This window comes from Neofelis nebulosa, chromosome 10 (assembly GCF_028018385.1).
Source record: "Neofelis nebulosa isolate mNeoNeb1 chromosome 10, mNeoNeb1.pri, whole genome shotgun sequence".
In the NCBI taxonomy this organism is placed as follows: Eukaryota; Metazoa; Chordata; class Mammalia; order Carnivora; family Felidae; genus Neofelis; species Neofelis nebulosa.
The window spans coordinates 90,134,789-90,149,782 of NC_080791.1; the positions used below are offsets into that span (position 1 = coordinate 90,134,789).

A 14,994-nucleotide genomic window follows, 5' to 3' on the forward strand; every position below is an offset into this window, starting at 1 on the left:
TTTCTGTTCTATAAAACCAGGGGTGTTAGGACCTAACCTTATAAGATTGTCGTGAGGACTAAATAAATTGTTATTTGTCAAGTGCTCAGAACAGTGACTAGCACAGAGGAAGACAGAGTAATGCGGTTATTAAACTTAACTGTATGCATATTTGTTATTCTAAAGTGCAACCCTTTTAATGGGAAACTAACATAAAAATACCTAACATCTTGGTTTCAGGTTGGTGGTGCTATTCTATACCCACGGAGAACATACTTTTATTTAAGACAGGTTAAAGAATTTTTAGATCTTAAAAACAATACTGACATTCTTTTTTTTTTCTTCCTTACCAACATTCGGGAAGCTTAAATTTTTATGTGCACTTTTAAATAATGACAGATGTTAGTCCTTTAAAACACACACACATACACACACACACACACACACACACACACACACACACACACACACAGCAGAGAATGGCCACTATAAATATGGACAAAGCAAGACCCAACAGCAGCCTGGAATTCTATCGGGTCAGATGTCTCAGCTGCTTGAAAGAAAAAGCCCCTGTCCAGGGAGAGACAAACATAAAGATTAAGAAAGAGGTAATTAGTTACAAATGTGAATCATCTCAGTTGCCCTTGACTCAAAGGTCAGCCTTGTCCTCAGTCTCTTCTCTTGCTGTCTGTAGTGATTGATTTTTAAATCCAACTACAGAGAAGTGGTTTTTCAATTGGTCCTGAAGAAACCTGCCAGGCCGGCAGCCTTCCTCGCTGACATTTAAAGTAGACAGAATTTGGTGTGGTTTCAATTGGGTTTTAAATGTCAGTTGTCTTTTGGCACGGGGGGCTACCCCTAGGAAGGGTGGAGAAGGGCACTTGGGTGGGGACTTGTTTATCTGGGAAGCCCTGAGGTTTGGGGGGGTCGGTTAATGCTGCTTACAAAGTATGCCAGCCACTTAACTAATAACCACATGTCATTTTCCATCGAGAGCTTAATCAGAGAAACGGCTTGGTGAATATTGAGTCTCTTTCTGGGGGTGTGGGGTGGGAACTGGTTTTCACAGTTTTGAATCTGGGATTTTCCTTAGTATTAGACTGGAAAGAAAGCTATCCTGGACGCTGTTTATTTAAATGTAGGTTTTAAGTCTCCTGTAGGTGCAGAGCCCTTTAAAAAAAAAAAAAAAAAAAAAAAGGTGTTTGGCTCCCCAGTGCCTGGAAAGTACCTGGAACATAAGAGATGCCCAGTGAAGTTTCTTGGGAGAGAGGGAGGGGTTGTCTACCACAGATACAGGAGATGATATTAGGTGGTATGCACAATGACGTTAAGTAATACTGGTCTTCGTGGCTAGAATGTATTTTCCTTTCTTTTCCTTTCATGCTTCGGATTGTGCCCAGGGAGAGTCTCGCTTTGCGCCACTGTATCTTTGACGCTCCTGCAGGACTTGGAGATCTCCCTTGTTTCAGAAAGAGAGAGCACGCCTCGAACGTAGTGTCTTCAGCTAGGAACACTGATTAGGATTTCATAAAATTTTTTTTCTTTGCCTCGAGTTGATGGTTGAGTTACATTCTGTTTATGGCAAATGATGTTGCTATAGTTTCATTTTTTAAACATATTTATGTTTTCAAAAGTGGACTGATTTAAGAAAAATAGTATGCAAAGAATAACAGTTTAGGGGACCCTGGCGATGGCCAGATGGTGAAGGTGGTTCAAGAGAGAGTCAGGTTTGGAAAGCCCAATGCTGGGCACCGCTTGAAGGTGGGCTGGTTCCAAAGCCATGCAAGGAAGAACTGTCCATGAAGGAGGATGGGAGGGAGGAGGGAGGTCCAAGAGGGAGGGCCATAGAGGCCAGCCTTCACATTCAACTAGCAGACGTGCCGTGAGGAAGGAAAAGTCTGAATGGGCTCCAGAAAGAACACGCCTCCAGCAAGGAGGAAGGAGGAAGTCCATGGACAAATAAGGAACAGATCATGAGGGTGGAGGTGAGACCCCAAAGCCATGGATGTGGCTGTTGGAGAGGACGATGAATGGGCTCTTTGGGCTCTGGGCTTTTCTGTGTGACATGAAGGATCGGGTGCCCCCTCCCTGCCATCTGCATTTAGCGATGAACTTGCATCTCCTGGGACCCAGAGAGATCTCTTCTGGGTTGGGTTGGGTCGCATCTCTCCAACCCAGAGATCTCTACTTGCAGAACCTTCTCTGTGGCTCTGCTTTTGAAGGTGAGCATTCTCAATTTGTAGCTTCAAGGAAAGATTCACTGAAGGGTATCTTCAGTCAGGAATAATGAAAATGACCTGAGGTGAAGGCAGAGGGGAAGCAGGTGGGAAAAGAGTGCTTATCTTGTGTCTGCACACAGAGAAGACAGGCCATTTGATCCACAGAAGCATAGAGAGATTTCCATAAGAAACTGGCGGGAAAAAATCTGACATTTCCGGTGTTGAATTTTCTCTTTCCCTCTGTTTTGGGCCTGGAAGGAAAGCTGGGGTTTCCCAGGGGAACTCTATCATAGAGACAGCTCTGTGGGATAACTGTTTCCTTAGAACTTTGGAAATGATGATCGGAAGTGCCCTACATTTTTCTATCACCTAATTAATGGTTAACCACGTTGGTGGTGCAGGGCATGGGGATGGGTGGGGGGTGGGGGGGAGGGGGGGAGTGGCTGCAGATAGAGTATTCTGTGCTCCTGTATCTGCTGGCCATGTTGCATTTGTTGCAAGTTTTTACCCCAAGCCCGGAAAGTTAAATTCCCTTTGGTGAAACTAGGGTTTTGCTTGATACAGAAACTCAGTTTCTAGTCAGTAGCTCTGAACAAGATAGTACCTAGGAAAAGGGGAAATTTAGTCACCCCAGTGCCCAAAGGCCACAGATGGCCTGGTAGTGTTTGATCTAAATACTTCCATTACTGCTCATGTCTTGTGAGAGCCCCAGGAGGCCAGTCCCTCTTAGCTCATCATTATCAGGGAAGGTTCATTAAGGGCTTGTGGCACATGGCAGAACCAAAGGAGGAGACTCATGGAAGTGTCATGGTCACCGTGGAGTTTGACATTGAAGACAGAGCAGGGATGTGGATACCTCTATGCAGGTACCACACAGGGTAGTGTTAGCTGAAAACCTGAGTGGATGGTAAAGGCTTACAAACAGGCCCAGGGTAAGTATACTTTGTAGGGACAAAGCTGGGTGGGACTTGTAAGAATCCACAGATTCTTCCTGGGTGGAGAGATGATAAAGATTGGGGAAAATCACTTTCATGTGATTTTTTTTTTTTTTCCAAACCCAAATTGACTAGAGGCGAAAAGTTTCAGCTCCTCTTTGGTCAGCCTGGGAGGTCTTCCCAAACACATGGGGTTCCCCAAAAGGAAAGGGGTGATTAGGTGGATGGAGGGGAGCAAGAGATGGGGCTTTGAACAAGTGGGCTGAGCTCCAGCAAAAAGACAAGGGGGGAAGATGATACCCTTAGGAGAGAAGATCGTTGTGAGGTTATGTTTTGGATTTGGCCAGTACTTGGAAGAGAGCCCTTGTGGAGTCTGTAAACTTGGGAGTGGCTCAGAAACTTTGCTTGGGCACTGTGAGGGGAGGGAATGGGGTGGTGCCAGTCTGGGGGCTGCAAGAAGGACCCCTGGATGTCCCAGGCTGCACTGTGTGGGGCTGCCCGCCAGCCAGCCGCGTTCCCTGTCAGCAGCTCCGCCATGCTTAATCTCTTCGGCGATTGCCTGGAATCTGTGCAATTATTTGAATATTTTTATTGTACTTTTTCTCACATTTTATGAGGATAAGTGGGAAAATGGGCCTTGAAATTGATAACCATAGGTCTTAATATAATTGAGATAAAGATGAAAATCCGCGGGCATGCTGCAATGGCGGATCTTTAGCCTCATTGGACTTGGGTGATTGCACATTCTATTGTTAAAGAAGGAACACGTAGGTACAAAATGCTGAAAATCTATCACCCAAAGATGAGCTCCGAAGGTGAGGTGTAATTAGGGATTTTATAATCCTTTTTAGCTCTGTGGGAACAGAACTCCGAACATCATGTAAGTGTCTTGTTCCACACGAATACGTGTTTTCAGGAACCCACTATGGGTGAAATTGGGTGATTTCCTATAGAGCAGGCAGGGAATGGCAGCAGCCAGGTTTAAGGCACCAGTGAAGGGAGGTTGGAAGCCAGGGGTAGATGCTGGGAATGCACGTGTGTTCCGATAAGTGCAAACATTCAGCAGTTCAGTGGCCATGAGGGGTAAAGATTGAGTTGGAAGGGCTGAGAAATATTTGTTAGGCATGGAAAGCACCAGGGCAACTGTCTCTGAGGCTGCTTAAGAGCTATATGGAGGGGACGCCTGAGTGGCTCAGTCAGTTAAGCCTCTGACTTTGGTTCAGGTCATGATCTCATGGTCAGTGAGTTCGAGCCCTGTGTCAGGCTCTGTACTGACAGCCCAGAGCCTGGAGGCTGCTTCGGACTCTGTGTCTCCTTCTCTTTCTCTCTGTCCCTCTTCCACTCACACTCTGTCTCTCTCTCAAAAATGAATAAATTTTTTTTTTTTAAAAGGGTTATATGGAGGACAAAAACATCCATAGTCACGATGGCGAACATTTTCATGCATTTATGCACCAGCCACTCTTTGAAGCTGATGGTTCTCGAAGTGTGGTCCCCGGACCAGCATCTTCCACACCACCTGAGAGCACGTTGCTAAGGCAGATTTTCAGGCCCCTCCTCAGACTCACAGAATCAGACACTGTGGGGATGGGGCCCAGAACTCTGTGATTCTGATACCTAATCAAGTCTGAGAAAACGCTGGAAGCATTTTCCCTGTGCCAAGTCACTTATTCCTCCTGACAGCTGATGAGGAAGATTTTGTTATTACTGTTCTGCAGATACTATGACTGCAGCTCTCAGAAGGGAGGTTATCCAAGATCGCACAGCTGGTAAAATGTAGAGCAAGTGTCAGACCCAGGCCCTCTGGCCATGGAAGAAAAATCTTCTGGATTATACTCTAAATGTTAAAATGCCCGTAAGGCATTCCCTGAAAAACTCCACGGAAGAGAAATGTCTGTGTTTTTAAATTTTATTTATTTATTTTTGGTGTCCAGAGAAACAGACAGGGACTGTTTTCCAGCTTCCTTTAAAATGAATTTTTTAAGAGCCCGAATTCACCCTCTACCACTGAAATGGTGCTAAATGAAGGATTCGCATAAGTAGCAAGTTTCTCATCTTTTTCACACTCCCATCTGGGGATTTCTGTCTGGTCTCATCACACTGCCACATCCCCTCCCCGCCCGCCCCCATCCACACACCAGGACTGGTTTATTAGGAACTCTCTGGGCTTGGGGGCGAGTCGTGTTTATAAGGTTGCTTATCTAGGAAGGCATCCAGGTTCACAGGAAATGCAGACATTACCTTAGAGATGATGGCTGTACTTTCAAAGCTGCAGCGGGGAAAAAAGGAGGTGGCCCATAGTTTCCATCCCTGGCTTAGTGCCAGTACCAGGAACCTTTGTGGATCTTGATATCACTGGAAACATGCCTGGAGTAGAAAAGAATTGTTGGCTAACAAGAGTTCTCCGTAGGCAGAGTGGCATGCTTCTAGATGCCTCCGGGGTAGGAAAGAATGTCTCATTTGGGAATGGAACCCACCCAGGAGCCACGTGTGAGCCTTGCTGGACAGTGAGTGTGTGTGGATAGCGGAGAGGGAGGCCCTGAGGAAGTACTTTGGGGGAGGCAGAATTTGGGAAGCTGGTAGCAGGGTTGGGCAGCGGAAATGGCCCAGCTGGATAGAGGTTTCATGGCGGAACTCCGTCCCGTCACCCGAGATTGCTAAACCGACTGCTCCCCGTATGTGTGATCCTGAAGTGGATCTCCTCTCCCTTCCCCTTTGGGCAAGGACACAAGAAACCTCCCCAGTGGACAGGGCAGAAGAACAGGATGGCTAAAAGCACCAGACCTTCTTCCTGGTGGGTCAGGATTCCCATCCTTGCTGGAACGCTCACTGTCTGGGTAACTGCAGGCATGTCACTTAACCTGTCTGAGCCTCAGTTCTCTTAGTGATACGCTAGCTGAGATCATGGTACCGACTTCAAGAAGTTGATGTGGTTACTAGATGAGATGTTGTAGATGCAAAGTCCTTGGTATTTAGGGAGCGGTCAACATACAGTAGCTATTTGTATCTTTATATATATATTTTTATTATTGCTAAAATAAACCAGGGGAATATAATGGGGGTTTGGATTCAGACCAATCTGGGTGCTAGCTCTGGTCTCACATCTGCTAGTTGCTAGTCTGAGCCTCCGTTTCTTCATCTGTACAAAAGGCATAGTTTGTGGCAAAGGTACAATGAGCTAGTTAGTGCATGCAAAGGGTTTAATACAGTGCCTGACAAGAGTAAAAACCAGTGAATAACTCTACCATCATTCTTTCTTCTTCTTCTTCTTCTTCTTCTTCTTCTTCTTCTTCTTCTTCTTCTTCTTCTTTGTCATCGTCATCATCGCTAAAGCAGTGGCAGGCAGCCTTAGCATTTACAGGATTCCTGCTGTTGGAAAGTTCTTTCCTCTGGGAAGATGGGTTAGTGTCCTTCTCCCCACCCCCACCCCCCAGCCTGTGGGTTCCCTGTTTCCCTGAGTCCCTCCGGTGGGTTTGGGGAAGTACCTGCTTGACAAGAGGTGCACACTGTTGACAAGCCCACCTTCTCCTCTGTCCTCCCCTGCCTCCTCCTGCCTGCCCTCCATGATCACCTAGGATGAGCTGAATCTGTCCCACCCACTCAAGATTGGGTGGTTTTGGATGCCTTTCCCCAGACATCCTTGTTTTTTGGGGTTTTTTTTTTTTGCATTTTTCCTAGCTGAACCTCATTTTTCTGTTGGTGGTGTATTTTTTGATGTCTTAGACGTGTCAGCTGTCTTTCACATCCAGGCTCCTCTGCTGCTTGATTCAAGTGATGTGTATTCCACATCTAAGTTCATTTATGGGGTGGGGGCAAGGCACCAAGTAACAATGGGCCTCATTCCCAGTCCCAAGTCATTTCCTAGGTGGCTGCTATTTAATGTAAACGGTTGTTGGCTCCAAGCCATCGGGCCGGGGAGGTGGTGCGGTTGCCGCCATTGGACAGGGAACGGGACCAGAGAAAGGTCAGGTTCTTCCCAGCCCTGGCACCACACAGCTCCATCACCACGGCCTGCAGCAAGCATGTCCTCGGCGCCTTCCAGAATCATGCCTTTGTTAAGGGCCGGGAATGCGGTGAGGCGAGTTCCAGGGAGAAGAGATGCTTAAAAGGACAGACCGTGCAAGATGGATGCCTGAGTCAGGGCTGGTTCTTTTCGTTTTCCTTTGTCCTTTTGGGGGGAAGGAGGGGGATGTCTCAGCAGCCTTAAGCCCCACAGATGTCCAGTTGGCGTATCCTGAGGTGAAGCGAGCAGCATACAGAGTAGCCGCAGCCAGGGTTGGGGAGGTCGGTCTCCCTTTCCCGTGGGCCTGCTGCTGCAGCCTGTGGTGGACAGGAGACCCCCCCGCGAGAGATCGGAACCTCTGCACCCTCAGTACACACATCCAGGATGGTCAAGAGGCCCTCCCTGAGTTACCAGCACTTGAGCCACAGCTCTGCCAGCCCTGGGGTGGGGAAGGCTGCCCCCAGGGCCCCTCCCCAGGTGCTGCAGGGCCTGCCCCAACCCTACCCTCCCTGCATTTGGGCCTGGGCCCCCCAGCATTTCGGGGAATAAGAGGACAGTGTGGGGGCGGAGGCAGGGTGAGGGAGACCCTGTGGGACCAGTACACGCAGGGGTGGGGGAGTGGGGGGCGAGCAGGTGTTGAAAAATCCTCCTGGGGAGGTGGTAAAGAGGCAGGACCACAAGTGAACCCTATCAGATTTCACTTACAAAACACAAGTTTGAAGATAAAAAATACTAAAAATTAAAATGGCAACTGCAGAGCATTAAACCCCAAGCAGGAAGCCCTTCAGGCCATGAGGCCCGGAGGAACATAGGACCATTTGGAGGGTAGGAGCCTGTGTGACTGCAGATTCCCAGGAGAGAAGACTGTTGGCTCAGTTTGAGACCTGGGTCAGCAATGGGATAGGAAACAGGCCAATCAGCTAAGCCGGAGATGCAGGCTGTGATCAAGGGGTTTGAGCTTGCACAGTGGGGCACAGATCCATTGAGTGCATGGCGGGAGATTCTCTGGAGAGCAGGGGCTGTGGGCTAGGCTGGGCCCAGTGATCCTTCCTCTGCGTGCACGTGACAAACAAAAGCTGGAGACCAGTTATTCAGCTGTAAAATAAGAGCAAAATCTACAAATGCCTACGGATAGAAGAATCTGCAAGATGCTTTTGAAAGGTGCTTTAGTTTCCTGGAAAAGGACGAGTCCACCGAAACAGCCTCAGAACTGCGTGTGACCAGTGGATTTTGACCACAGGGCTGGGGAGATGGCAGAATATGGCTAGAGGCTCCTTAAATCCCCTCCTGAGCCCAAGTTTCTATTGCTCTTATTTTGGCCTAAGTTATAGAACTGCCATGCTGTGTATCATGAGGATTTTAAAAGAGTATTTTCTTTTCCATTTCTCCATAATACACAAATCATTCCTTTTCATTGAAAAAAAAATGCCTTTTTTTCTTTCCCCAAATGTCTCCTTGAAGGGGGAGAAGTAGGAGAGAGAGGGAAGAAGAACCTGAGCCATCTTTTAAAGCTTATCCCTTAAGGTACAGATACAGAGTGATTTTTATCAAGTAAAGAAAACATCCACAGATTTAGGGACCCTGTATCACTTTCTCCCCTCTTCTACATATTCTGTCTCTTATCTTGATTTCTTAAAAGTTCAAAATGGGCTTCAGCACCAAAACAGGCAATATATATATTCAGCCAATGTTTATTAACATCTGCTATGTTTGGGGCACTGTTCTCAGAGCAGTAAGAAATGACCTTCACCCCTAAGGACCTAGTGAGTATGATACAGGGTTTGAATTTGTTTCTTTAACTCATGACATCGCCTGGACTAGGCTTTTATCTCTCTGTTGTCAGTACTTCCTGTTCTCCCACCACTCTACCCCCACCCCTGCCATTTAAAATGTAGACGTCATAGGACAAAGTCACAAAAACTGCATTAAGAGGGAGGTGCAATCACATTCACAGGTGCATTGCAGAAACATGACATCTTGGAAGGTTGTAAAGTTGTTTTGGAAGAAGCCTGGGACATCTGTGTTGGCATCAGAGGTGTGACAGAGACTAATGGCATCAGGAGCCCTTGCACAGAGCACCCAGGGGAAGTTCTGAGAACTTCACCTGGATGGGTGATAGGGACCCACACAGAGACTTGAGGCCCCAGCTGCTCAGAAACATGCAGGTGGAGCGACTGCCTTCTGGAAGGCACCTGCACAGTCCTTTCCTGTCCAGCCCAGCTGTCACAGAGCCTTGCTTCTGATAGTCTAAATTTGGTGCAGTGGTGTTTTCTTGCTTTCTGACCCAGAAGCTGTTGGGATTCATTTGCTTGGCTGGAAGGTGGAGAATGCAGGTGGGGTCTCACTGAAACTACCTCTCTGTTCCATCGTTCTGTGTAAAGGAATTGATTTTTGTCTCCTTTAACACAGTTGGTGTTCTCCTAGAAGATGTCATTCTGACTTTGAGTTGGGGTTCCATCTTGACACTAAACGCTGGCCAACTACTTTTTGAAGTTAGATCATCTCTTGTGAATTTTAATAGGGCTTCTGAAATTTGGTTTATATGTGTGAGTCACAGAAATGTGACAGTTCCTTTGACAAAATATTTTAATATATTTGATGTAGGCCCATTCATTACCGACTCTCTTTAACTCCCACTCCTTTGTGAAGATAGATGGGCTAAGAGAACAGCTATTATCATCAATGCCCATTACCACTGAGTACTAAGGACATGAGATACTGTGTGTGTGTGTGTGTGTGTGTGTGTGTGTGTGTGTGTGTGTGTAATGACTAAGTCTTATAAGAACTTTATGATGTTGCTGGTATGGTGCCATTTTACAGCTGAGGAATTCAAGTATTAGAGAAAGTTCAAGATCACGCAGCTCGAGTGTGGCCGAGCTGGGACTTGAGCCCCCGTCTGATATCCAAATTCTTTCCGCTCTGCTATGCACGAGGGTTTGCATCATTGTCATCATTGCAACAGGGTTTTAAGGTTTTATAAAGGAGAATACTAAAAAATGCGTTAGGTTTTCTGTAGGATACAGATCACCATGGGCCCCCTGCCCCATAAGCATAGGACTTTGATAATCTGATAATGTGAGGTGAGTGGAGAGGCACCAGCACATCCTTGCTCCTCTTGGAGCTTCCGTGACCTGTGAAGAGGCTGCTCCACTTATGGGACCAGCGCTAGCCCCTCAAGGGGGCTCTGGGTGGGGAGACTTGCTAGAAGGCAACAAAGCAGAGTGGGGAGAACATGGCTTCTGGAGCTAAGAAGACCTGGTCTGTCTCCTGTAGGCGGTCTCTTCACTGACCGTCAGTAAAGTGAGGGTCATGGTACCAACCGGATAGGACTGTTGGGAGGGTATCAATTAGGTGAAATGAAGGATATAAACCCTCTGACGTGCGCAGAACACTCAGCAGTTGCTAGGTACAATTGCACAAGGACTTAACCGTACTCTCTCTTTCCACAGCCTTCCATGCACACCCTCACTGGTGGACACATACTCACGGCTGCTTAAGGTTTTGCATACAGTCTCTTTCATGCTTGCGTGGGAAACCCTAAATTCATCTCTTAAAAAAATATATTATCTCTGCACAATTTCCCATTACCTCAACGCTCCCTTTTCTGAGTTTAGATGAAGGGCTTGAAGGACATCGGGTGTCCACCACAGGCCTGCCATATGACTCAGCCAAGCCTGTGGCATGCCTCCTCCCTGCTTGGAGGGATGGAGTGGTGGTTGAGTTTGGCTCTCGTCTCCCTCGTTTGCCGTGGGATGTCTTGTTGACTTCTCCCGAAGCCTGATCTTCCAAGAGGACAGATGGCTTCTAGTACTTGGAAGCGTGACTGGCATCCAAGGGCCCAGAGCCCTGCGCCCTCGCCCATTGGACGTGGAAGAGGTTTTGTCGGTGCGTGAAGTAGCCCAACCCTTGTGTTCTTTGTTCTCTCTTGACAGAATCAGCTTCTTGCCAAAGGCCTGTTGTTTGTGGAGGAGAAGATTAAGCTGTGTGAAGGCAAGTACAAGGCAGCCCTCGTACAGTGGGCCCTGTGACTCAGCCTCTGCTGTTTGGACAGCTGAAATGCTTCTGTCCAAGAGTGGCAGGCTCCAAGTGAGTGATTCACCCCGTCTCGCGCTCCCCCCACGAGCGGCCTCACTTGCTTGGAGCCAGCCACTGTGGCTGTGCCAGTCAGATCTGTATTTTGAAAAATGAGGTGGGATTGGGGTGGTCTTCTCCGAGAACCCTCGCCGAGGGTATTTCACAGGATGCGTGCTGGCGGTCCCCTGTGGAAGGAGAAATTCTACCACGGATCCTGACATGCTGTTCTCCCTGGTCTGACCCAGGCTATTTTTAACTGGCCTTTTTCATCTTAGTTGACGTCCTATATGACAGGAGGCCTACCTGTTTGGGGGGCATTAGGCTAAACAGGCCCCTGCTGAATGGGGTATGGTTTGATAGGCAATGGAAGATTCCTGGCCTTAAAAGATTTTAGAACCCAGCAGACAGAATAGAAAGGCACCGAATGGAGATGGGAGATGGGACCAAGGCAAGAAGTGGCCAACCCCGGGACTCTATCAAGGGCTACCTCTCAGCTGTCTCCAAGGTAGATTCTGACCTTAGCTTCTGTCACCTACTTCTTCGGTGACTTTTGCCAAGTTTCTAGTTCCTTTGAGCCTTGGTTTTTACTGATTATTTATTTTTGAAAATTTTTTATTAAAATTTTTTAAGTTTATTTTGAGAGAGAGAGAGAAATAGAGAGAGAAAGAGAATCCCAAGCAGGCACTATGCTCAGCGCAGAGCCCAGTGCAGGGCTTGAACTCATGAACCGTGAGATCATGACCTGAGTCGAAATCAAGAGTCAGATGCTTAACTGACTGAGCCACCCAGGCGCCCCGGTTTTTTATCATTTTTAAAATGACCAAATGGGCTAGAGGTTATAAGGAGTATAAGGAGTGTACCTGGCGTAGCAGCATACTTGTCATGCCGTGGGTCCACAAACTGGTTTCTTCTTCCTTTTTTTTTTTTTTTTTTTTTTTTTGGTACTTTAGCCTAAAGACCTCTATCTGTAGGTCAAATTTACTACTAGTCCCAGACATATCAGGCCATAGAGCATCCCTTTTTTTTTCACCTCCATTCCCTGGGAAAGAGATTCTTGTTCCATGAAGTGTCCCCTGGGAAGACAAAGTAGGAGACAGATGAGAAGCTGACACCGGAAAGTTCTGGTGCTTGGCCCACAGTAAGTGCTCAGCAGACCTTTGGAAGAATAGAGATTAGAAATTAACTTCCATATATGTGACAGCTGACTGAACTTGTAGCCTTGTTTTCCTTCCATATAGCTGTATTCAGGCTTTTTCAACCTTATAAACACCCACTAGCCCAGGGCCTTAGTTTTAAGTGAGTGGCTTTGACAGGGATTTTGTGCCCCTTTTGCATTTAACAGCCGGGCCAGTACACAAGTATGGAAGGTGGCTGCCTAGTAAAGGGGGGGAAGGGAAGCGTGGTCTCTGGCCACATTATTTGTCTGTAAGTCACCTGAGGGGTTACTACATGCTCCTGCAAGTGTGGGAAACCAGCTTCATGGAAAAGATACCGAGCAAAACCAGGTCTGTAAGTGTTTTCAGGGAAGAGTCGATGTCTCTTATTCCAGTGACGCTTGACACGGATACATTTGGAGTGAAGGCTCAGAAATGGTGCTGAATGGGGTAAATGAAGGTCATCTGAGGTTCTCTGCCTCTGCCCTAAAGCACGCCATGGGGCACCAGGGCGGGGGTTCTCCCCGGGTCCGTGCTGGCCGTGAGGTCTGCATGTCACCTCTGCACGGTGAAAGAGGTGGAGAACCTTGAAGGGCCTTTCCTGTCTTCAGCCAGAACTTCTCCACTTTTTTATTTCATGTATTACAACCCCACGAAAGATTTTATTTGACAGAAAGGATTCCCTTGCTATAGGATCCATCCTATCACTGAACAGACTGTACTCTGTTGACCTAATTGTTTTATGGACACATTGTACATGTGTCCCTTATGGCCGCAGAAAGGACAGAGGCAGCTCTTATCCTTGTGTTGATCTTTTGTGGGCAGGATCTGCCGTGTTTCTTCCAGGAATCTTTCCCAGAGCTTTCGTGGCCTTGACCGTAAGGAGTCCCTGATTCCCCTTCTATGGGCTTCCGGTGATCTAAACTCCTGTGGCACATTTAGAGGACAGTTTTTATAGGGTGGTTGTCTAGAAGCCTCTGTGCAGCCCCCTTCATCTTTGCAGGGAGCTAAGTCCTTAGGGGCTGTTTCTGGAGGTGAAGTCACCTCCCTGAAACTCTTTCTTCCCCGGGGTCACCCTGTTTTGTTAGCCTGTGTCAGTCGGACATTCTTCTCTGAACACTTTCCAAAACCTCCATTACTCTGTGAAGTTCGAAGCCAGCAATTAGACCCGGGTTCCCAGGAGAGGTGCCTTTCTGCTGCTGGGTTGAAAGATTACCTCATGTGCTGACGAGCTCTCCGTCCTGGCGGTGGAGGGGAATAAGCGGGCACCGGCACGGATCTGCAGGATTCTCCTGCCCTTCCTTCGTGTCGGGAAGGCCTCTGCTGGGCTTTGTAATGGAAGGCTTAGGATACAGGCCGTCAATAAAGCAGCTGGAATATAGCCTTTTCTCCTGTGCAGTACGTTCCCCGGGTGTTGGGTTCACCTTGGTTTTGGGTACCAGGATGGCTTAACATGTCAGATGTTCCTTTTGAGCTCCCCGACTCCTCCCTGCCACGAACTAGCATAGCCTACATTTGAAAAGATTGGTTCGTTCAGACATTGGTTGATTATCAGCCATCTACCAGGCACTTTGCTAGGTGCTGGGGACACGGTGGTGAACAAAGCCATCCTAGGATTCCAGGCCCTCGTGGATTAGCTCATAACCCAGTGGTGAAGAGAGAGATTAATCAAATCATTATGAAATATAACACTGTAACTGCAGCAGGTACTAAGAATACAGTCTGGGGCACCTGGGTGACTCGGTTGGACGTCCGGCTTTGGCTCAGGTCACGATCTCGCGGTTCGTGGGTTCGAGCCCCGCATCGGGCTCAGAGCCTGGAGCCTGCTGGGATTCTCTGTCTCCCTTTCTCTCTGCCCTTCCCCTGTTCCTGCTCTGTCTCTCTCTCAAAAATAAATAAAAATTTAAAAGATTAAAAAAAAAAAAAAAGAATACAGTCTGTAGGAGGGAGGTTTGACCCATGGGTGAGACTTTGCTATAGAAGTGATGCTGGAGCTGAAACTAAACGAATAGGCAGATGTAGGTGAGGCAGAAAGAGGGGTAAAGAATAGTCTAGGCAAAGGGACTAGCGCATGCAAATGCCCTGTGGTGTGCAGAGCATGGTGAGCCTGAGGGGCTGAAATAAAATCCACATACTTAGGGGAATAGAGAAGGAGGGTGAGGATGCGGAAGAAGGAAACAGACTGTCCCCTCCAGATTGCCCGTATTGCAGATGTTTCCTTGATCTAAGAGCAAAGGAAAATGTTGGAGCTAATTATTAAGTCCTGTTGTGTCCTGTCCTATGTTGGGGCTAAATGTTAACCCCCTTCACTCACCAGCCGCAGCATCTGCGAAAGCCTGTACCCTTGATACTTGTGATTCATTCACTCAAAGATCTCTAAAAAGTAATTTATTGATCTGGCAACATGCCAGGCACTAGAAATCATAATGGTGGAGCAGGACAGACGGGACCCAGACGCCCATCCCATTCTAGGAGAGGAGACAGAGAAGTCAATCAGTGATTCCAACAACGTGTAATTAGCACTTTGTGAGGCAAATTACAGGGGACTATGGATTTGCGTTTTCCCCTAGCGTGTGTCTCTCCAAGCTTTCAAAAACCCACGCATCTTTGGCCCCACTAGCTGCTGGTTC

The 14,994-nt window shown here is 47.6% G+C and overlaps 1 protein-coding gene across 30 annotated transcripts in view; it reads left to right on the plus strand.

Moving 5' to 3' along the window:
* The window catches only part of PRR5L (proline rich 5 like), a 73,917-nt gene that overhangs the window by 38,205 nt on the left and 20,718 nt on the right, over window positions 1–14,994 (plus strand). For 29 of the 30 annotated variants that reach the window (XR_009249915.1, XM_058688657.1, XM_058688666.1 and 26 more), the window contains one exon: window positions 11,069–11,126. The exons of the other annotated variant lie outside the window; for it this stretch is intronic. Coding sequence is in view for 28 of the 29 variants with exons in the window: in XM_058688657.1 (XP_058544640.1) it covers window positions 11,069–11,126 (58 nt within the window). In the remaining variant the exon portion in view is untranslated. The remainder of the gene's footprint in view (window positions 1–11,068; window positions 11,127–14,994) is intronic. 30 annotated transcript variants of the gene reach the window in all.